This window comes from Taudactylus pleione, unplaced genomic scaffold, assembly GCF_031769625.1.
Source record: "Taudactylus pleione unplaced genomic scaffold, aTauple2 ptg000370l, whole genome shotgun sequence".
NCBI classification, from domain to species: Eukaryota; Metazoa; Chordata; class Amphibia; order Anura; family Myobatrachidae; genus Taudactylus; species Taudactylus pleione.
The window spans coordinates 8,260,504-8,278,681 of record NW_028284771.1 but is presented as its reverse complement, the minus strand read 5'-3'; the positions used below and the strand labels follow the sequence as shown (position 1 = coordinate 8,278,681).

At 43.1% G+C, this 18,178-nt stretch overlaps 1 protein-coding gene across 3 annotated transcripts in view; it reads right to left on the bottom strand.

The window, feature by feature from the left end:
- The window catches only part of ARB2A (ARB2 cotranscriptional regulator A), a 471,272-nt gene that overhangs the window by 415,084 nt on the left and 38,010 nt on the right, over positions 1 to 18,178 (bottom strand). For all 3 annotated transcript variants that reach the window (XM_088444639.1, XM_088444640.1, XM_088444641.1), the window contains exons 4-5: positions 17,670 to 17,770; positions 555 to 620 (exon numbers count right to left, since the gene is read on the bottom strand). In XM_088444639.1, coding sequence (XP_088300765.1) covers positions 555 to 620; positions 17,670 to 17,770 — 167 coding nt within the window. The remainder of the gene's footprint in view (positions 1 to 554; positions 621 to 17,669; positions 17,771 to 18,178) is intronic.

Here is an 18,178-nt window from a genome sequence, read left to right as displayed (position 1 = left end):
AACCTCTAAGAAATGTTCTCAGCATCTTGATGAATCCATGACACAATGCATTTGGGCTATTCGGAGGAAATCAAAGAGAGTATCCAGGGGTTGGGTATGAGTTCCCGGCGGTCGGGATGCCGCCGGTCAGAATACCGACAGCAGCATCCAGACAGTCATAATTCCAACACCAACGTTAACTCTTACCCTTACCCCTAGTGCCTAAACCTATCCCCTAATCCTCCCCCTAACCCCAGATACTTCCCTTCAAGAAGCTTGCGCCGATATTTTGTCCATCGGCATCCTGCACGCCGGGAAGCTGACCACCTCCCATATCCAGTGCTAGAAAGGTGTACCTAATAAAGTGGCCACTGATTCGATTATATTACACGCCATTCTCATGAGTTTTTGATCAGGTTCCAATGAGTACCTGGCAAATGTAAGTTGTATAGCGAACTGATGGGAACAAATGAATGGAATAAACAGATAAAAGTTGCACCAAGAGACAATAAAGTTAGCCTTTAAACAAATATTCTTATTTTAAAATGTATGAAATGTTACCAACAATTACTTACCGGTAAGTATAGCTTCTGCAGATTGCAGTCCTTTTCCAGTAACTCATATACGTGCTTTGTTATAATCTGCCAAAGAATACAGTATAGGATTATAGATCTCTAAAATACATACAGAATATGGTATAATTTGACATTTGCAATATGCAGTCCATTTATACTGACGATATCATGCTACTGATAATAGTATGTAAAAGATATGAATAGCAGCAAGCAACGTCACAAACAGCACCACTTCCTGTGTGTTCTGCTACCTATTGGGAGAACATACGAAATGATCTTTGAAAACTGCGCTATTCTGCTGAACAAAAGAGAACTACATTTTTGTCATTTAATTTACTGTAAAACCGCCTAAAAGCCTTCAGATAAAATGCAGACCGTGCAAAGATAGGGAATTCACAGGCAATGGATTTCAGCAAATAATAATGATGTAGTGTGTTATTCTCACTCAGCTAACAGCAGCTGTATGCAGCTGGGGAAGCCATGTTATGGGTTACAACCAACATATTCAAACTCATTAGGGCCCACTGTTTGAGGCACGGCACTTGCTTCCACTGTGTGCAGCGGACAAGGTTCTCCTAACACTGACAAATAATCAAACTGTTCACAACCTTCTTATAATTATTGTGATTAAATAATGTACGGCTGGAAAGTTTCTCCTTCTATACGGCAAGAGATTGTAGCTGCATTGTCTAGTGTTCATTCTAGCACCCTGCACCTGATAGAACCCGTGCAGTTCCTCTTTCCTGCTCTCTGCTCTGGTGATTCTACCACACAAACTGCTTAACATCAGCAGTTTGTTGCAGCAGCTGAGTGTGCTAGAAGCACCAGAGCAGAGTGTGACACCCCAGGCGGAATAGAGGAACTAAATGGGTTGTCGCAGGTGCAGGGTGCTAGAATGAAGACTAATTATTATTTATGACTTGTAATAGTTTCTCTAGTAGGAATTTTCTGCTGACTTACATGAATATACTTCTGTGTCTTTATGTTCAAGTCACAAAATAGGCAGAGATAACGGTGATACTGTAAATAACCACACTGATTATACCATATTGGTGTTTATGATACACTCTTAAAATCAACATATTTCAGAGACATTAAAAAAATTTTTTTTTATTTACTCTTAGTAAATAGCCACATAAAGTTATTAGCATGTGCTATCTTCTTTCACTGAAGCAGGTGTTCATGTAATTGTCATTTATTTGCATAGTTACTAAGTTTGGCTTTTAAACAGATACATTATTTGGTCAGGGTTTTCAGGCACATGTACGTTTCTGTACGTTTTCAGTATGTAAGAAGACACTCATAACTATCACTGGTTAGAAAGGTGTATACCCATTGGATAACAAAAAACATTATAACGAGATGCTTTTTGGACAACCCTGGTTTATTTATTGAAGCACAGGACTGAATTTTGTTTTTATTTAGTTTACAGTAGACCACATAAAAATATAACTTTGTATGCAGTGGATTGCAAAGCGACAATTGTGTTCATGGTTCCATCAGGTGTCTTCTGTTATTAAGTGATGACTTATGCTGACATTGGTACAGTATACAGAGGTGACACTCATACAGTGCATCTGATGTTAGTGAGTATGTGATTGCTTATGCCGACACTGGTACAGTCAGGGCCGATGCTACCATTAGGCAACCTTAGGCAGCCTGGCACCGGCACTGGAGGGCGCCGCTGACTCCACTAAAAAATAAACTAATGTCATAATTCATGGCTGAATGTCATATAATGAATTTGTGGCACAGCTGTGTGGCATATTATGAATTTGTGGCAGTGTTATGAGGTACGTTATGATTTTGGCGCTCTGCTGTTTGTAATTTTCTATATAGTATATTATGAATTTGAGACACTGCTGTGTGGCATGTTATTTAACTGAGGAGACTGATGCGTGGCATATTATGAATTGGAGGGAGCAGGGGAGGTTGGTGATATGTTGCCTAGGGCACCCGGAAACCTTGCACTACCCTGGGTACAGTATACAGAGGTGACACTCATACTGTGCATCTGATGCTAGCGCGTATATGATAGGGTCAGGGCCGTAACTAGGGTAGTGTGGCCTGCTCCATGGCACAGGGCACTGCAGGGCAGGGGGTGCTGTTCGGGCCTGTCAATTTTACTGTTTATTATCATTCTCACTTGTAGATTCCTCTTCTTTTATCCTCAGCATCTCCTGACCTCCTCTATCTCTTCCCTGGCCCTTCCCCATGAGGCCATGGTCCTTTTTCAGGTGCACTCTCTTATGTCCCTATTTAAAATTTGTGGGGGGGGGTGCCAATGCTCTCTCTGGCACAGGGCACCAAAAAGTCTAGTTACGCCTCTGGTTAGGGTTATCTCAGAACAAGTAATATGGAAGGTCTGCCTCAGGGTACCATTTTACTGCATAGTGTGTAGTCACCCTGTGTTTATAATCAGGTGAATGTCTCATGTACAGTAGAGAACTTTGAGGGACAGATTCAAGAAGAAATTAAAAATATATGATTTATGGAGGTAGCTTCATAACATGCACGCCACACCTCTGCATCCACCAAAACTTTAGGGATCGCAGGGAATATGGAGGTGGTGTGTGTGTGGTGCTACCTGGGTAATTAGTACTAGGCCACAGGAGAGCCCTGGTGAGCAAGATCCATGCTCCTGGCCAATGGTGATGGTCACCAATGTAGAAATTATCTAAAAGCTCAGACATTATTGGCAAGTAGTGATATGTACTTCAGGTCTTCTGTTGTACTGGTTTTAAAGCAAAAGGCACTAAGATGTAAACTATTCATTTGTGGCGACATCTAAAAATACTGGGCCTGATTCAGACCCACTCGCGAGCGCTGAGCACTCGCAAGCAGGTCGATGTTTCCCAAGTGCGCATGCGCACGACGGAAGCGGCTCCATCGTGCGCATGCGCAAGACCCGAATAACGACTGCCAAGCCGTCACCCACAGCTATGCGTCCGGCTCTGAATCAGGGCCACTGTTTGCTCAAAACTACCTTGTCTGCTCATAGCAGTGAGATAACAGTCTGATCACCTTAACTCTATCATTTAGGCCCGTATTCAATTAGGGAGCGAAAAGTCCATGTTGGACTTTTTGCTCCACATCAGAGCTTTTCTGGGGATAAAGTATCGGTGCGGGCCCGCTTTATCCCCGTTTGGCGCCGGCGACAACAGGAGCCTGCGGAAAGGTGCAGACATGGGGGATCACTGTGGGTACCCCCGTTTAGCCATGTAGAATGTGTTCTGCATTTTTAAATAGCCGTGGCAGGTGTTTTTTTCCCGACATTGAAGAAGTGATGCAGAAGAGCACTTAGCTTTTTTTTCGTTTTTAAAAGTAGTCCCATCAAAATTGGGGTACATGAAAATGGGTACTAGCATATTTTTAAGTTCCTAAACTAATTTTTTTAACATTCTGCAAAAATGCACCTGCCGCTAATAGCCTATTCTTGAAAATACCTGCCACATACCTACAGAATACCCCTGAACCTATTTCACTATATTTAAACACTGTTCCCCATTTTTTTTTTTTACCCCAAATTTTAAATAATTTTTTTGGGGGTGTCCCTATTTTTTTTTTTAAAAAAAACTTTTTTTGACAGTTCGTTTTTAAGAGCCATTCCCAGGGGTGCAGGCAATTTTTTTTAAAGCCTGCACCCCAATTCTGCACTTTTTATCGCCATGTAAAACATGGTCAAAACTTATCCCCGTTTTTTTTCAAAGACTTTTCGAACCGGCGAAAAGCCTTTGAAATTTAATACGGAGATAATTGAAACATACGAAAATTACGTCACCGACTTTTCGCATCCAAATTGAATAACCTCCTTAGTCTCCATCAAATTCTCCTTCTCATCAATATAGAAGCTTCCTTAAATAAATTATATTTTAGAATATTCTTGTATTGTAAAGTAATAGCTGTCTCATTACTATGAAGCAAACTCTAGAACAGTGGGCCTGATTCAGCCCCGTTCACTATCAAGTGTTCGCTCGTAGCTAGCGATGTTTTGCAATGTGCGCATGCATCGCAGTGCGCAAACCAATCCGAGCGATCAGGAAGTGTACGCTCAATGCGCTTGGAAAGCCCAGCAGAGTGAGTGACAGGAGAAGCCGTTTGTGGGTGGCGTCAGGGGCAGGCCACTACTAACGGGGTAGTGAAAGTGCAAACGCAGGCGTGCTTGAGAACTTCAACGCCGTTTCAGAGGCGTGCATAATTAAAAGGCAGCGTCATAGTGCACGTCACTTGGTGGGATTTCACTGTGAGTAGGGATGTGACAGTGAAAGAAAACATTGGAAGTACCGATGGTTTTAACATTGAATACAAAACATTATTTAGATATAAACATTATTTCTATGGAACCGATGTTTACCGATTTTCTTTAAGCAAACTGTATTTAAACATATAATAGACTAATACACTTTTAAAACAAGCTTATACTATGGCTACCTTCATGGAGGCAAACAGTTTATATATCTATATATAGGGTGTTTGTTTTCAAGGTGGCATTTTAATTTAGATGTGTTTGCACATGTTTTTATTTTCTCGCTGCAGTATCTGCAGATATCTGTTTTGGGATCATTATCTTTCCTATCAAAGTGTTTCCACAAATTACTTTTGGGTGGTGCCATTTTATTTTTATTGTCAATACTCACTACTAGTGACAGACAGTATTGCAGAAGTGCTGTGTGTTACTGCTGGCAGGGCACTACTAGTGACAGACATAATAGCAGAAGTGCTGTGTGTTACTGCTGGCAGGGCACTACTAGTGACAGACAGTATTGTAGAAGTGCTGTGTGTTACTGCTGGCAGGGCACTACTAGTGACAGATAGTATTGTAGAAGTGCTGTGTGTTACTGCTGGCAGGGCACTACTAGTGACAGACATAATAGCAGAAGTGCTGTGTGTTACTGCTGGCAGGGCACTACTAGTGACAGATAGTATTGTAGAAGTGCTGTGTGTTACTGCTGGCAGGGCACTACTAGTGACAGACATAATAGAAGTGCTGTGTGTTACTGCTGGCAGGGCACTACTAGTGACAGACATAATAGCAGACGTGCTGTGTGTTACTGCAGTCAGGGCACTACTAGTGACAGACAGTATAGCAGAAGTGGTGTGTGTTACTGCTGGCAGGGCACTACTAGTGACAGACAGTATAGCAGAAGTGGTGTGTGTTACTGCTGGCAGGGCACTACTAGTGACAGACATAATAGCAGAAGTGCTGTGTGTTACTGCTGGCAGGGCACAACTAGTGACAGACAGTATTGTAGAAGTGCTGTGTGTTACTGCTGGCAGGGCACTACTAGTGACAGACATAATAGCAGAAGTGCTGTGTGTTACTGCTGGCAGGGCACTACTAGTGACAGACATAATAGCAGAAGTGCTGTGTGTTACTGCAGTCAGGGCACTACTAGTGACAGACAGTATAGCAGAAGTGGTGTGTGTTACTGCAGTCAGGGCACTACTAGTGACAGACAGTATAGCAGAAGTGGTGTGTGTTACTGCTGGCAGGGCACTACTAGTGACAGACAGTATAGCAGAAGTGGTGTGTGTTACTGCTGGCAGGGCACTACTAGTGACAGACATAATAGCAGAAGTGCTGTGTGTTACTGCTGGCAGGGCACAACTAGTGACAGACAGTATTGTAGAAGTGCTGTGTGTTACTGCTGGCAGGGCACTACTAGTGACAGACATAATAGCAGAAGTGCTGTGTGTTACTGCTGGCAGGGCACTACTAGTGACAGACATAATAGCAGAAGTGCTGTGTGTTACTGCAGTCAGGGCACTACTAGTGACAGACAGTATAGCAGAAGTGGTGTGTGTTACTGCAGTCAGGGCACTACTAGTGACAGACAGTATTGCAGAAGTGTTGTGTGTTGCTGCTGGCAGGGCACTACTAGTGACAGACATAATAGCAGAAGTGCTGTGTGTTACTGCTGGCAGGGCACTACTAGTGACAGACATAATAGCAGAAGTGTTGTGTGTTGCTGCTGGCAGGGCACTACTAGTGACAGACAGTATTGCAGAAGTGTTGTGTGTTACTGCTGGCAGTGTAGCTGGCTGATCCTGTTGTTGGTGATAGTGGTACAGTACCTTAATGTCCTCCGCCTCCACACACAAGTAACACTGACCGACTTCCTTCTCACTCTTCTATTCTCAATTTAATTTCTCTTGTCCACTTTTACAGATTTTACTCTTTCAAAGTCTCCTTTTTCTTCTTCTCTCTGTCTATTCTCCACCCTCAGCTTAAGTCTCTGTCTATATCATGACAAACACTCTGTGTGTCCTCAAGTCCTCCCTCTCTCAGCTCCTCACCAATGATGTCACAACAGACACTGAGGCACCGCTGGGTCTGTCATACACATGCAGAGTGCCTGACAGTGACACTGTGAGACTGACAGCTCAGTTACCAATAGCTGTAGCAGCCAGACACCCCAGCAGCCAACCAGTGTTCACTGAGAGTATCACCAGTGACAGTGAGCCAGGGGTGGGGCTGTCCTATGTACTGCTGCTAATTGGCTGACCAGAGTGTCTATCACAATGTCAGCCAGTACCCCCAGCAGCAGCATGCATGCAGCAGTAGCACAGTCAGTGTTTTGTACTCTCTTCTTAAGTTGTAACGGAATATAAAACAAGGAGAGAGCCAGCTGGCAGCCCAAAGCAGTGACAGCACCACACAGTGTCACAAAAAAAAAAACATTGGAAAAGCAGGGAAAAACATTGGGGGATAAATTTTGCGATGATAATGAAACATTGAATAAAAAAAATTGCAGGGTTAAACATCGAACCCATCTGACCGATGTTTCCGATGAAACATCAAATGATTCCCATCACTATGTTATACCACACATTAGAAACAAATACATATAATGCCACACAATAAAAGCCAAGTTCACATTATGCCACAGTAGGTCCCAAATGTACAGTCAGGTGCATAAATATTGGGACATTGACAGAATTTTCATATTTTGGCCTCAATTCACCACCACAATGGCTTTGAAATGAAACAAACAAGATGTGCTTTAACTGCAGACTTTCAGATTTAATTTGAGGGTAATTACATCCAAATCAGGTGAACGGTGTAGGAATTTAAACGGTTTCTATATGTGCCTCCCACTTTTTAAGGGGCCAAAAGTAATGGGACAAACTAAACAATCCTAAATCTAACTTTCACTATTTAATTTTTTTTTACTTAACACAGACATCACCAGACGCTGGGTTTCATCCCTGGTGATGCTCTGCCAGGCCTCTACTGCAAACGTCTTCAGTTCCTGCTTGTTCTTGGGGCATTTTCCCTTTAGTTTTGTCTTCATCAAGTGAAATGCATGCTGAATCGGATTCAGGTCAGGGGATTGACTTGGCCATTGCATAACATTCCACTTTTTAGCCTTAAAAAACTGTTTGGTTGCTTTTGCAGTATGCTCCGGGTCATTGTCCATCTGCACTGTGAAGCGCCGTCCAACGAGTTCTGAAGCATTTGACTGAATATGAGCATATAGTATTGCCCGAAACACTTCAGAATTCATTCTGCTGCTTTTGTCAGCAATCACATCATCAATGAATACAAGGGAACCAGTTCCATTGGCAGCCATACATGCCCACGCCATGACACTACCACCAACATGCTTCACTGATGAGGTGTTATGTTTTGGATCATGAGCAGTTCCTTTCCTTCTCCATACTCTTCTCTTCCCATCACTCTGGTATAAGTTGATTTTTGTCTCATCTGTCCATAGGATGTTGTTCCAGAACTGTAATGGCTTTTTTACATGTTGTTGGCAAACTCTAATCTGGTCTTCCTGTTTTTGTGGCTCACCAATGGTTTACATCTTGTCGTGAACTCTCTATATTCACTCTTGTGAAGTCTTCTCTTGATTGTTGACTTTGACACATATACACCTACCTCCTGGAGAGTGTTCTTGATTTGGCCAACTGTTGTGAAGGGGTTTTTCTTCACCAGGGAAATAATTCTTCTGTCATCCACCACAGTTGTTTTCCGTGGTCTTCCGGGTCTTTTGGTGTTGCTGAGCTCTCCGATGCGTTCTTTCTTTTTAAAATAGTTCCAAACAGTTGATTTGGACACACCTAATGTTTTTGCTATCTCTCTGATGGGTTTGTTTTGATTTTTCAGCCTAATGATAGCTTGTTTCACTGATAGTGACAGCTCTTTGGATCTCATATTGAGAGTTGACAGCAACTGATTCCAAATGCAAATATCACACCTAGAATCAACTCCAGACCTTTTACCTGCTTAATTGATAATGAAATAACGAGGTAATAGCCCACACCTGTCCATGAAATAGCTTTTGAGTTGATAGTCCCATTACTTTTGGCCCCTTAAAAAGTGGGAGGCACATATAGAAACCGTTGTAATTTCTACACCGTTCACCTGATTTGGATGTAATTACCCTCAAATTAAATCTGAAAGTCTGCAGTTAAAGCACATATTGTTTGTTTCATTTCAAAGCCATTGTGGTGGTGAATAGAGGCCAAAATATGAAAATTCTGTCAATGTCCCAATATTTATGCACCTGACTGTACATTAATATAATAATTTAAAAAATAGCATTTGGACAAGAGTATATGGCGCAGGAGAAAGGTGCAGAAGTCTTATTCATTAAATTACAGTGCAATGAGGAGCGCTTCTCTCTGTGTGCTACTCAGCTGCTGCAGCTACACACACTATAGTTGACAAAATGGCTGCAGTAGTATGTCTGAACTCTAAAGTAAAATGGTGGGCCCCTCACCTAGCTGTGCACAGCTCCACCGCTACTCCCCTCCGCCCTCAGTAATAACGACCCTGATTAAAACCTCTTCAACGCCTGTCATTAGTACCTAGCCGAGATTAGAGTCAGGAAGCCGGCGGTCGGCATTTAGACCGTCGGCTTCCTGACTACATCCCCATCGCGCAACTACCCCCAGGCAAACAAACTCCCGTGCACCCATGTTACTGCATGGCTACCCCCTCTGAAGCCCCGGGCCACACATAGATACTCTTACTGGAGAGCCCTATACAGCTGGAATAGGAGAATGGGGAGTTAGCACCTATCGGCGACATTCACTTCATGCACTCTACATGAAAATGGCTGCTGCTGTACAGTGAAGCCCACAAATCTCCGCTGGGGCTGATGAGGATCTGCTTCCTCCCACCACGGATAATCTGGTAGCCAGGTAGCAAAATCTGGTCACCATGGCGACCTGCCCCCTGGATTTGTCAAGCCCTGCATTACAGTAAGGGAGGCAGCAGACACAGGGAGACAGAGAGAGAGGACTGTATATACACGGGGTGACAGGGAGGGAGGACTGTATATACACGGGGTGACAGGGAGGGAGGACTGTATATACACGGGGTGACAGGGAGGGAGGACTGTATATACATGTGGTGACAGGGAGGGAGGACTGTATATACACGGGGTGACAGGGAGGGAGGACTGTATATACACGGGGTGACAGGGAGGGAGGACTGTATATACACGGGGTGACAGGGAGGGAGGACTGTATATACACGGGGTGACAGGGAGGGAGGACTGTATATACATGTGGTGACAGGGAGGGAGGACTGTATATACATGGGGTGACAGGGAGGGAGGACTGTATATACACGGGGTGGCAGGGAGAGAGGACTGTATATACACGGGGTGACAGGGAGGCAGCAAATTATGTTACGCATCAAAATGAGGGGGAGGATCTGAAGGGGCAGAGCTAATGACACACAGTACGGCACCTATCTATGTGCAAAGCTACACGGAGGTAATCAAGGGGGCCTCAACAGTGCTGTTGATCGCAGCCCTGAGAGTCCACCTCTTTTGTTAAGGCCTGAGGGACTGACCGGCCAGCATACTATAAGGCAGGGGTCAGGGAACTTTTTTACCATTTACCCCAAAATATATTTAGATACGCCGATATAACCCCCTTGATTTAAAAGGAAGGAAATCCTATAGTAGTGCCCCCATATAATGCCCCTGTAGTAGTGCCCCCATATAATGCCTCTGTAGCAATGCCCCCATAGTTATGCCCCTGTAGCAGTAACCCCATAGTTATGCCCCTGTAGTATTGCCCTCATAGTTATGCCCCTGTAGTAGTGCCCTCATAGTTATGCCCCTGTAGCAGTGCCCCATAGTTATGCCCCTGTAGCAGTGCCCCCATAGTTATGCCCTTGTAGCAGTGCCCCCATAGTTATGCCCTTGTAGCAGTGACCCCATAGTTATGCCCCTGTAGCAGTGACCCCATAGTTATGCCCCTGTAGCAGTGACCCCATAGTTATGCCCCTGTAGCAGTGACCCCATAGTTATGCCCCTGTAGCAGTGACCCCATAGTTATGCCCCTGTAGCAGTGACCCCATAGTTATGCCCCTGTAGTGCCGCTTGTACAAAACAAAAAAAAAAACCTTACCCATACCTAAATCCCCGCTCCTGCATCTGCCGCCGTCCTGTCCGCCCGGCTGCTCCTCGGAACTATGGGAGAGACGTTATGACGTCTCTCCCATAGTGCGCATGGAGAGAGGCGGAAGCTGGAGTTCAGAAGAGAACTCCAGCCTCCGGCTACTGCGGCGCTGCAGGGAAGGAGCCTGGCACCCATTGGTAATAACATCTCAGCGGGCGTCCGGCTTAGAGCAACCCTGCGGCGTCGGGCTGGAGGTCACCAACGCCGGTGCGTCGCTGCACCCGGCGCCAGTGACCTCCATTCCTGGGAGCAATGGACGGAGAGCCGGGCATGCAAAGATTCATATGCATGCCCGGCTGTCCGTCCATTACCCCCAGGAATTTCAGTTTTACCCCAAATGGGGTAATTTACCCCTGTTCCCCGACCACTGCTATAAGGAGTCACTGAAACTCATTATTAGTACTGCTAATGCCACTGGCTGCGGGCCGTTTCACTGCCGCGGGTGCTAAAAACTTGTGGGAAAAAAAAAGTTTAGTGCTTGAAATGTCCGTATGTCATACCTTTGCATACCGGCACACTTCAAGCACTGCTCTAGAATGTCTATAATGCAAAGAGCAGCTCACCAGATCTTTGTGCAGTCACCTGACCCATCATCATCCAGGTACTATGCTGGAATGACCAACGACCTCTCCAGTTTTGCAACCAGCGTGTGCGGCCAAATTGATCCGGCCTCTGATCCTCCTGGCAAAGGCGACAGGTTGGCCCATGTGTACTAATTTGAAGTCTGCATATTTAGAAGTGTTTAGGGGGCAATTCAACTAGCGGTAAAGGCCAAGAAGTGTCTGTGTTACGCCTGTTCTACGGCACCTTGTGGGCACCAACAGCGCAGATATCTCCTTGTACCCCACAGAGGCTGTAATGTTGCAGTACCATAGGCCTAATTCTATGGGATGAGCACAGCTGAACATCGCTTCCATTCATCCACGGGAATTGATTTCAAAATCTTGGAAACCAAGTAAAATTAAATGTTATTCACATCTTAAGCAATTCTTGCAATAAACACCTTTCATCATTTATAAAACCCTGATTGATTTTTTTTTCTTTAGATAAAGCCATCATTAGTATTGTGAAGTTTTCTTTCTACTACAGTCCTCTTATCCTGCTTTGTATAACATTGCTAAATACAATAACGCCTAAAGGACACAGATAGCGAAGCCGCCTTCCAGATTTTTTAAAAGCCTTCAGAGTAACAATTCTTATTGCTTCAAAGAGTCCTGTAGCTGAGAGTACGAGGGAGTCCAGGGAATGGAAGAAATCTGCTGGCAGGTGGGGGAAGGTTTTGTTCATGTCCTTAACAAAACAATGAAAAGATTTATTGTCTATAGGGCACATATTAAAGTCCCACAATTTAACAAGGAAGCCGAATCATACTTAGACTCTGGTGATTTTTCAATGCACTGATACAGAACTGTACATGGAAGGAGAAGCCTGAAGAAAACAGCCAGGGCAATAGGTCTCCTCCTTTCAGGAGAAATAGCTGGAGAGGACATTTTTGTGTTACAAGTTTCAGGCTTAAAAAGTTTTCGTACAAACTCTTACAAATGTTTCCTTGTAGTAGAGACGAGAGCAGTTCCAATGAAACTATCACTATATAATGTTATAACAAACCACAGGACATGTGAAGCAGGAGTACGTGGATGTCTGCAGACTGTATGGTTCTTGTTTTAAAACAAAACTTATATTGAATATATTTTAAAGTAAGGCCCATTTAGCAGAATGTGCAGGGCCAATATCTGGGACCCCGGCCTTTAACAAGATGCTCAACCACTGGTGCCATAGTAATAGTCATTCTCCTGTAATGGAGGAGTAGAGTTTACGATTACAATAAAGACAACTACTTTACCAGAAGACCTTCACCAGTACTTACCTTTCATACAATCCCAGGGCGCAGAAATCTGGGGAAATCAGCCTGACACCCCACAAAAGATGCTCTGACATGGGGGTTAGCTATGGTACCCCCCAGATTTGGTTTGCTGAAGGTATTTGGTGTTTTTAAACGGCCTCAATAGCTGCTAAATAGCTATTTTGTACAAGTGGTGAAGAATAGTATTCAGGAGATTTTTTTTGCAGACAATAACTTATCCCAGCAAATTTGGGGTACTTGAAAATGGGGGCTAGCACTTTTTAAAGTTGCTAAAGTTAAGTTGAAAAAATCGTGAAAAATCCACCTGACGCAAACACCTGCAATGAAAAAAAAACACCTGGGGCATACTTGGGGACCCCCCTGGAGTCTAGTTTGCTAGTTTTTAACTTTGATCTCCAACATTTTTTATTTTCGCCCCCAAATTGAAAGTGATTTTTTTTTGGGTGTTCTTAAGTGGTTTTTTTTTTTTTTTTTAAAGAATTTGACAGTTTACCTTTATGGGACTGTATGAATGCTGCATGGGGGTTCCTGCAACGTTGCACCCCAAAACCCCAATTCTGAACTTTTTTCTGCCTGCTATTCATAGGCGAAACGTTTCGCCTATTACATTGCATTGACTTTCCGCCTAGGCGGAAAGTCTTTCAAACTGAATACGACGATACTTTTCAGCCTGGCGAAATGACGTCATCGGCGAAACTTTTTCGCCGATTCCGGCTTTTCGCTCCAATTTGAATATGGGCCCTAGTGTCATACCACAACTTCATGCTATGGGAAGACAGGAGGTGTTAATATGCTATACTAAAGGTGGCGACTCGCAAAAGATGCAATGTTGTCAACGAATTCCCTTGAACTCCCCCGGCACTCCCGGAAAAATGTTATCTTGCATAAACTGTGCAATCTGACAAACGATCTGACCAATGACCTTAATCTCATTAACAAGATAGCCAGATGTTACTGTATGTAGTTAAGATCTGAGGATACGACAAACGACCCGCAGGACCGCACACCAGCATCATTATTGTTAGTGGACACTACACAATTTGCACAATGCGTCTGAATCGCCCAAATCATGCAAAATATTGTCTAGCGCGTACGCACTTCAAACATTTTTATTTAGACTAACTGAACATTTTTCCAAACCAGCTTTTAAAGATCTCCTCTCCCCCTGGCACTGAGCAGACTACTAGATTACCAGACAATGAAAGCATCATTTGAAAGATGTGCCTGGAATATTTATTATTTAAGATAAAATAAAAACGCTATCAACAATAATATATATATATATATATATATATATATATATATATATATTCCAAAAGATCGGTTGGCACACACAAAAAATGTTTCTAAACATTCGCCTGGGGCGCTTCCCAATGCTTCCTCCAGGGAAGCATCAACACATGTCCGAGATAATAATCAAGGTGCACTCACCAGGGACTTTCCATCAGTAGCAAAAAACGTAATTTATTTCTTACTGCATAATCGCAGGTTGTCATCCTGCGATTATGCAGTAAGAAATAAATTACGTTTTTTGATACTGATGGAAACATATATTTTGGATAGATATATATATATATATATATATATCTGCAAAGTGCTGTGAAACTCGTGGTGTTCTGGTTTATTAACCATACAATAAATTACTAACCATACGATAAAGACGGTACCTAATAGCTTCTGGCAAAACTTTCTATGTACACAGGATAATTTGCCAGAGTTATGGTAACGGTTTAAACATACATAAAACAGCAATGTGACAGGTTTAGATGGACGCTGGTTGGGAAAGAGCATAAATTATTGATGTGTCTAAACTGCTACAGTAGCTGGAAGTTTTCCAATGAAAACAAATGTCAAGAGAAGTCATTTAATTTAATGTGCCAAGTCTGTAGACTACTTATCAATCAATATACCAGGTACGTGGCTTCTCCACAAAAACAGCATTTCCAGTTGCATTTGCCAAGAGGGATTTATGGCTAAAACCACTCAACTATTCCATTTCATTAAATCTATTCTTTTTATGGGGGCCCAAGACGCACATTCTAGTTGGATGGAGTCCAGAGGTTCTCAAAACGCGGTCCTCAACAGTCCAGGTTTTGGAGATATCCATGGTTGAGCATAGGTGACTTAATTATTACCTCAGTCTATTTGATTTAACCACCTGTGCTCATCCATGAATATCTCTAAAACCTGAAATTTTGGGGGAGCCTTGAGGACCGCGTTTGGTAACCTCTGGGGTGGACTATATATATGAAGACCATTCACAGGTATGTGATCTCCTCAGGTTCACCAGAAGTAAAACCAATGCCTGACTGGTACAATTCAGGACACTACTGTGGAAGTGTCAGAGGCCTCAGGGATCAGGCAGAACATGTGAATGGGTAAATCGAGATGCAGAAATTAATGATCAAGTAAATATATCATAAACACAAGTATATATATCATAAACAAATGTTAAGATTTCGCTTTTCTTTAATTTAAGGTAGAAAAAAAAAAACAAAGTACGTGGTGGAGATTAGATTCAAAGGTGTATTGGAATTAAAGGCATGTCCTCCTTTGCAGAAAGTAGCCCTTCCTCACACTACACTATAAACAACCACTAAACAGCAAGAGTGAACATTTTAAGATATCAACCATAAGGTAAAATGCTCTGTTTAATATGAACAATCGTAGTTTTACCTGCCCACTTCACTACAGCACTGCACATAGGGCCTGATTCAGAGTTGTACGCAGTTCGTACAGCAGTTACGTCTTTGGACGCAGATGCTGTGCAAAAATACAGCAAAGCAGCAGGAGTTGTCTATAGTAGAAAGACGCCCACTACAGGCATTTGTGACCTGCTGCTGCGTCTGAAGACACAGCATTGCATCATCTGCGTTAACATCAGTCATCAGAGTAACACTCAGGTTACACAGAATTGCTGTGTACTTCACCCTTCCGGTACCAGTGAAGCTGCGTCCTTGTCACGGGCCTCAGCGCGCCCAGAAAATGGACCAGGCGCACTCCAGTTTCCTGTAATGCTAGCCCTCACCACTCCGTCTGCCCCCTTTTTTTTACGCTGGTTTGCACTGTCTGGGAAAAGTGACATAAATGTGCTGCAATAACATGGGTAGCCCAAGCCATACAATTTTGAAAACTAGAGAACCTTCCGTTTAAATAAGAAAACCCATGAATTTATTGAAGCCGGGAAAGGGAAGATCCACGCGAGATAACCTCACTTTGCCTGGAAAGTTACATACTCTGTAGGGAAGGGTGTTAATACATACTAGGGGTCACATGATTTGAAAGAGAGGATTATCCCATTATATGAGGGTGATCGATTAATTTGTTAATGCCAGGGTGGGGAAGATCCTCCCCTAATCCGGGGCTTCTTAATTATTTCTGAAGTGTAGGGTATTATTGCTTGGTGATCACAGGGCAATAGCTTTTCAAGGTCAACATCAATTGAAAGAGATGTCTCTTATTTTAAAATAGGGTGTCCCTGAGTGTGTAGGAGCCAGAATGGGGAAGACCGGGCACTTTAATGCCCTCCCTCGGTTCGTGCACATTATGTTGTAGTGTAGCGGCTGAGCACCAGCTGCAAAGTGACACTATAAAACGTTCCCACCTCTTCTCCTAGCCCCCAACGGCAGGAAACACCGGTTGGGGACTTGCAGGTACATTTGGTACTTATCTGAAAGCCTCCAGTGCTAATGACAAATGTGATTTGTTCTTAACACTTTAATGTACAGTATATTAGAGTTAAAGGGGTTAAGAGACTTTATTGTACATAATTGAAATATGCAACATTTAGAAAGCCTGAATTCCCATTACTGATTTTTAAATGCTAAGAAATATAGTTTGCATTAAAGATGGTACTAGTAACACATTGATGGACTATTGTTGATTGGGTATTGGTTCTTTCAATACTCTGCCCATTACAAACCAGTGTCTATGCTATTATAAGCAACAGCAGGAGTCACCTGAAACATTTTCCAACCAGACGAATGTGTTCCTTCACTTTTGGTTAAAGTTTTTTTTCAGTGACAGTGACAACAGCCTAACCACAATCACACTGGGGTGGGTCCATATCAGATACACTACAAAGACAGGCTGTTTAGGATGATGTTCTTCACATCTATCCTCCTGGCCAGTGTCCCGGTTAAGCTGTGTGCACTAGGTAAAGGACAAGCTGAAACCATATGCATTAAAAATCTATACATACAACTACACTGGGAATACATTTATTTCAGGAATGCACATTTTTGTCTTATATCAGGCTGGGTACACACTAGACCAGAGGTTCCCAAACTTGGTCCTCAAGGCACCCTAACAGTTCAGGTTTTATGGAATACCATGCTTGGTCAAGGGTGACTTAATCAGTCAGTCTTTTGATTTAGACATCTGTGCTAAATCAAAATATCTATGGATATCCTTAAAACTTGGAACGTTAGGGTGCCTTGAAGACAGAGTTTGGGAACTTCTGCACTAGACAATGTGTACCCAGCCCGAACTCGGCAGCGATGGGACCCAGCATCGGCAAGTGCATACGAACTTGCCGATGCGGGAAACGACGGAGCGATGGCCATGCTGCATTCGGCAGCATAGCCCTCGCTAACGACATCCCCCCTCGGCCCAGCATGTACTGTAGGGCCGACGGAGGATGATGCCAACGACCCGTGGGAGCATGCATCGTCAGAGACATAGTGGGTACACATTAGACCATATGCCCGATATGTCGCTCCGATCCGACAAATCGGACGACATATCATCTAGTGTGTACCCAGCATAAGTGAAAAACATTAAACTCTTAAAATCAATTCATTCTGAGGTCCAAAGCCGTAACATACCTCTCCTAGGGCTTCATAACGCTTCTGGTTCCATCTGTGCAAGTCCTCCCGATAGTTGAAGACAAACGGTTCTCCAGTTTTAATGTGTCGCAGCTGACCATCTATGTTAAACATATGTTTTACAATATACAAACACAATTAACAGATTCATTACCAAAATTATCTAAAATCATAAACAAGTTAGCAAAAATTAAAAAAAACAAACAAACAAACAGTAAATCAACTCTACAGTTTAAGCTGAAATGGATCCTGTAGTAGTAAAACATACATTTGGTTTATAGTTCAGATGGTAAAGACAACTGAATAAGACTTATGGAGCATACACACGGTCAGATTTGTCAGATTTACGATTGAACGATTTTATCAAAGTTTTGAACGATTTGAACGATTGAACGATTTTTGACTGCATTAAAATGAATGGAATTGTCCAAGTCTGACTGCAAACACATCAGATGTCAGATATCGTTATCTGACAAACGGGAACGCGCATCGTTCATCATCCATCGTTC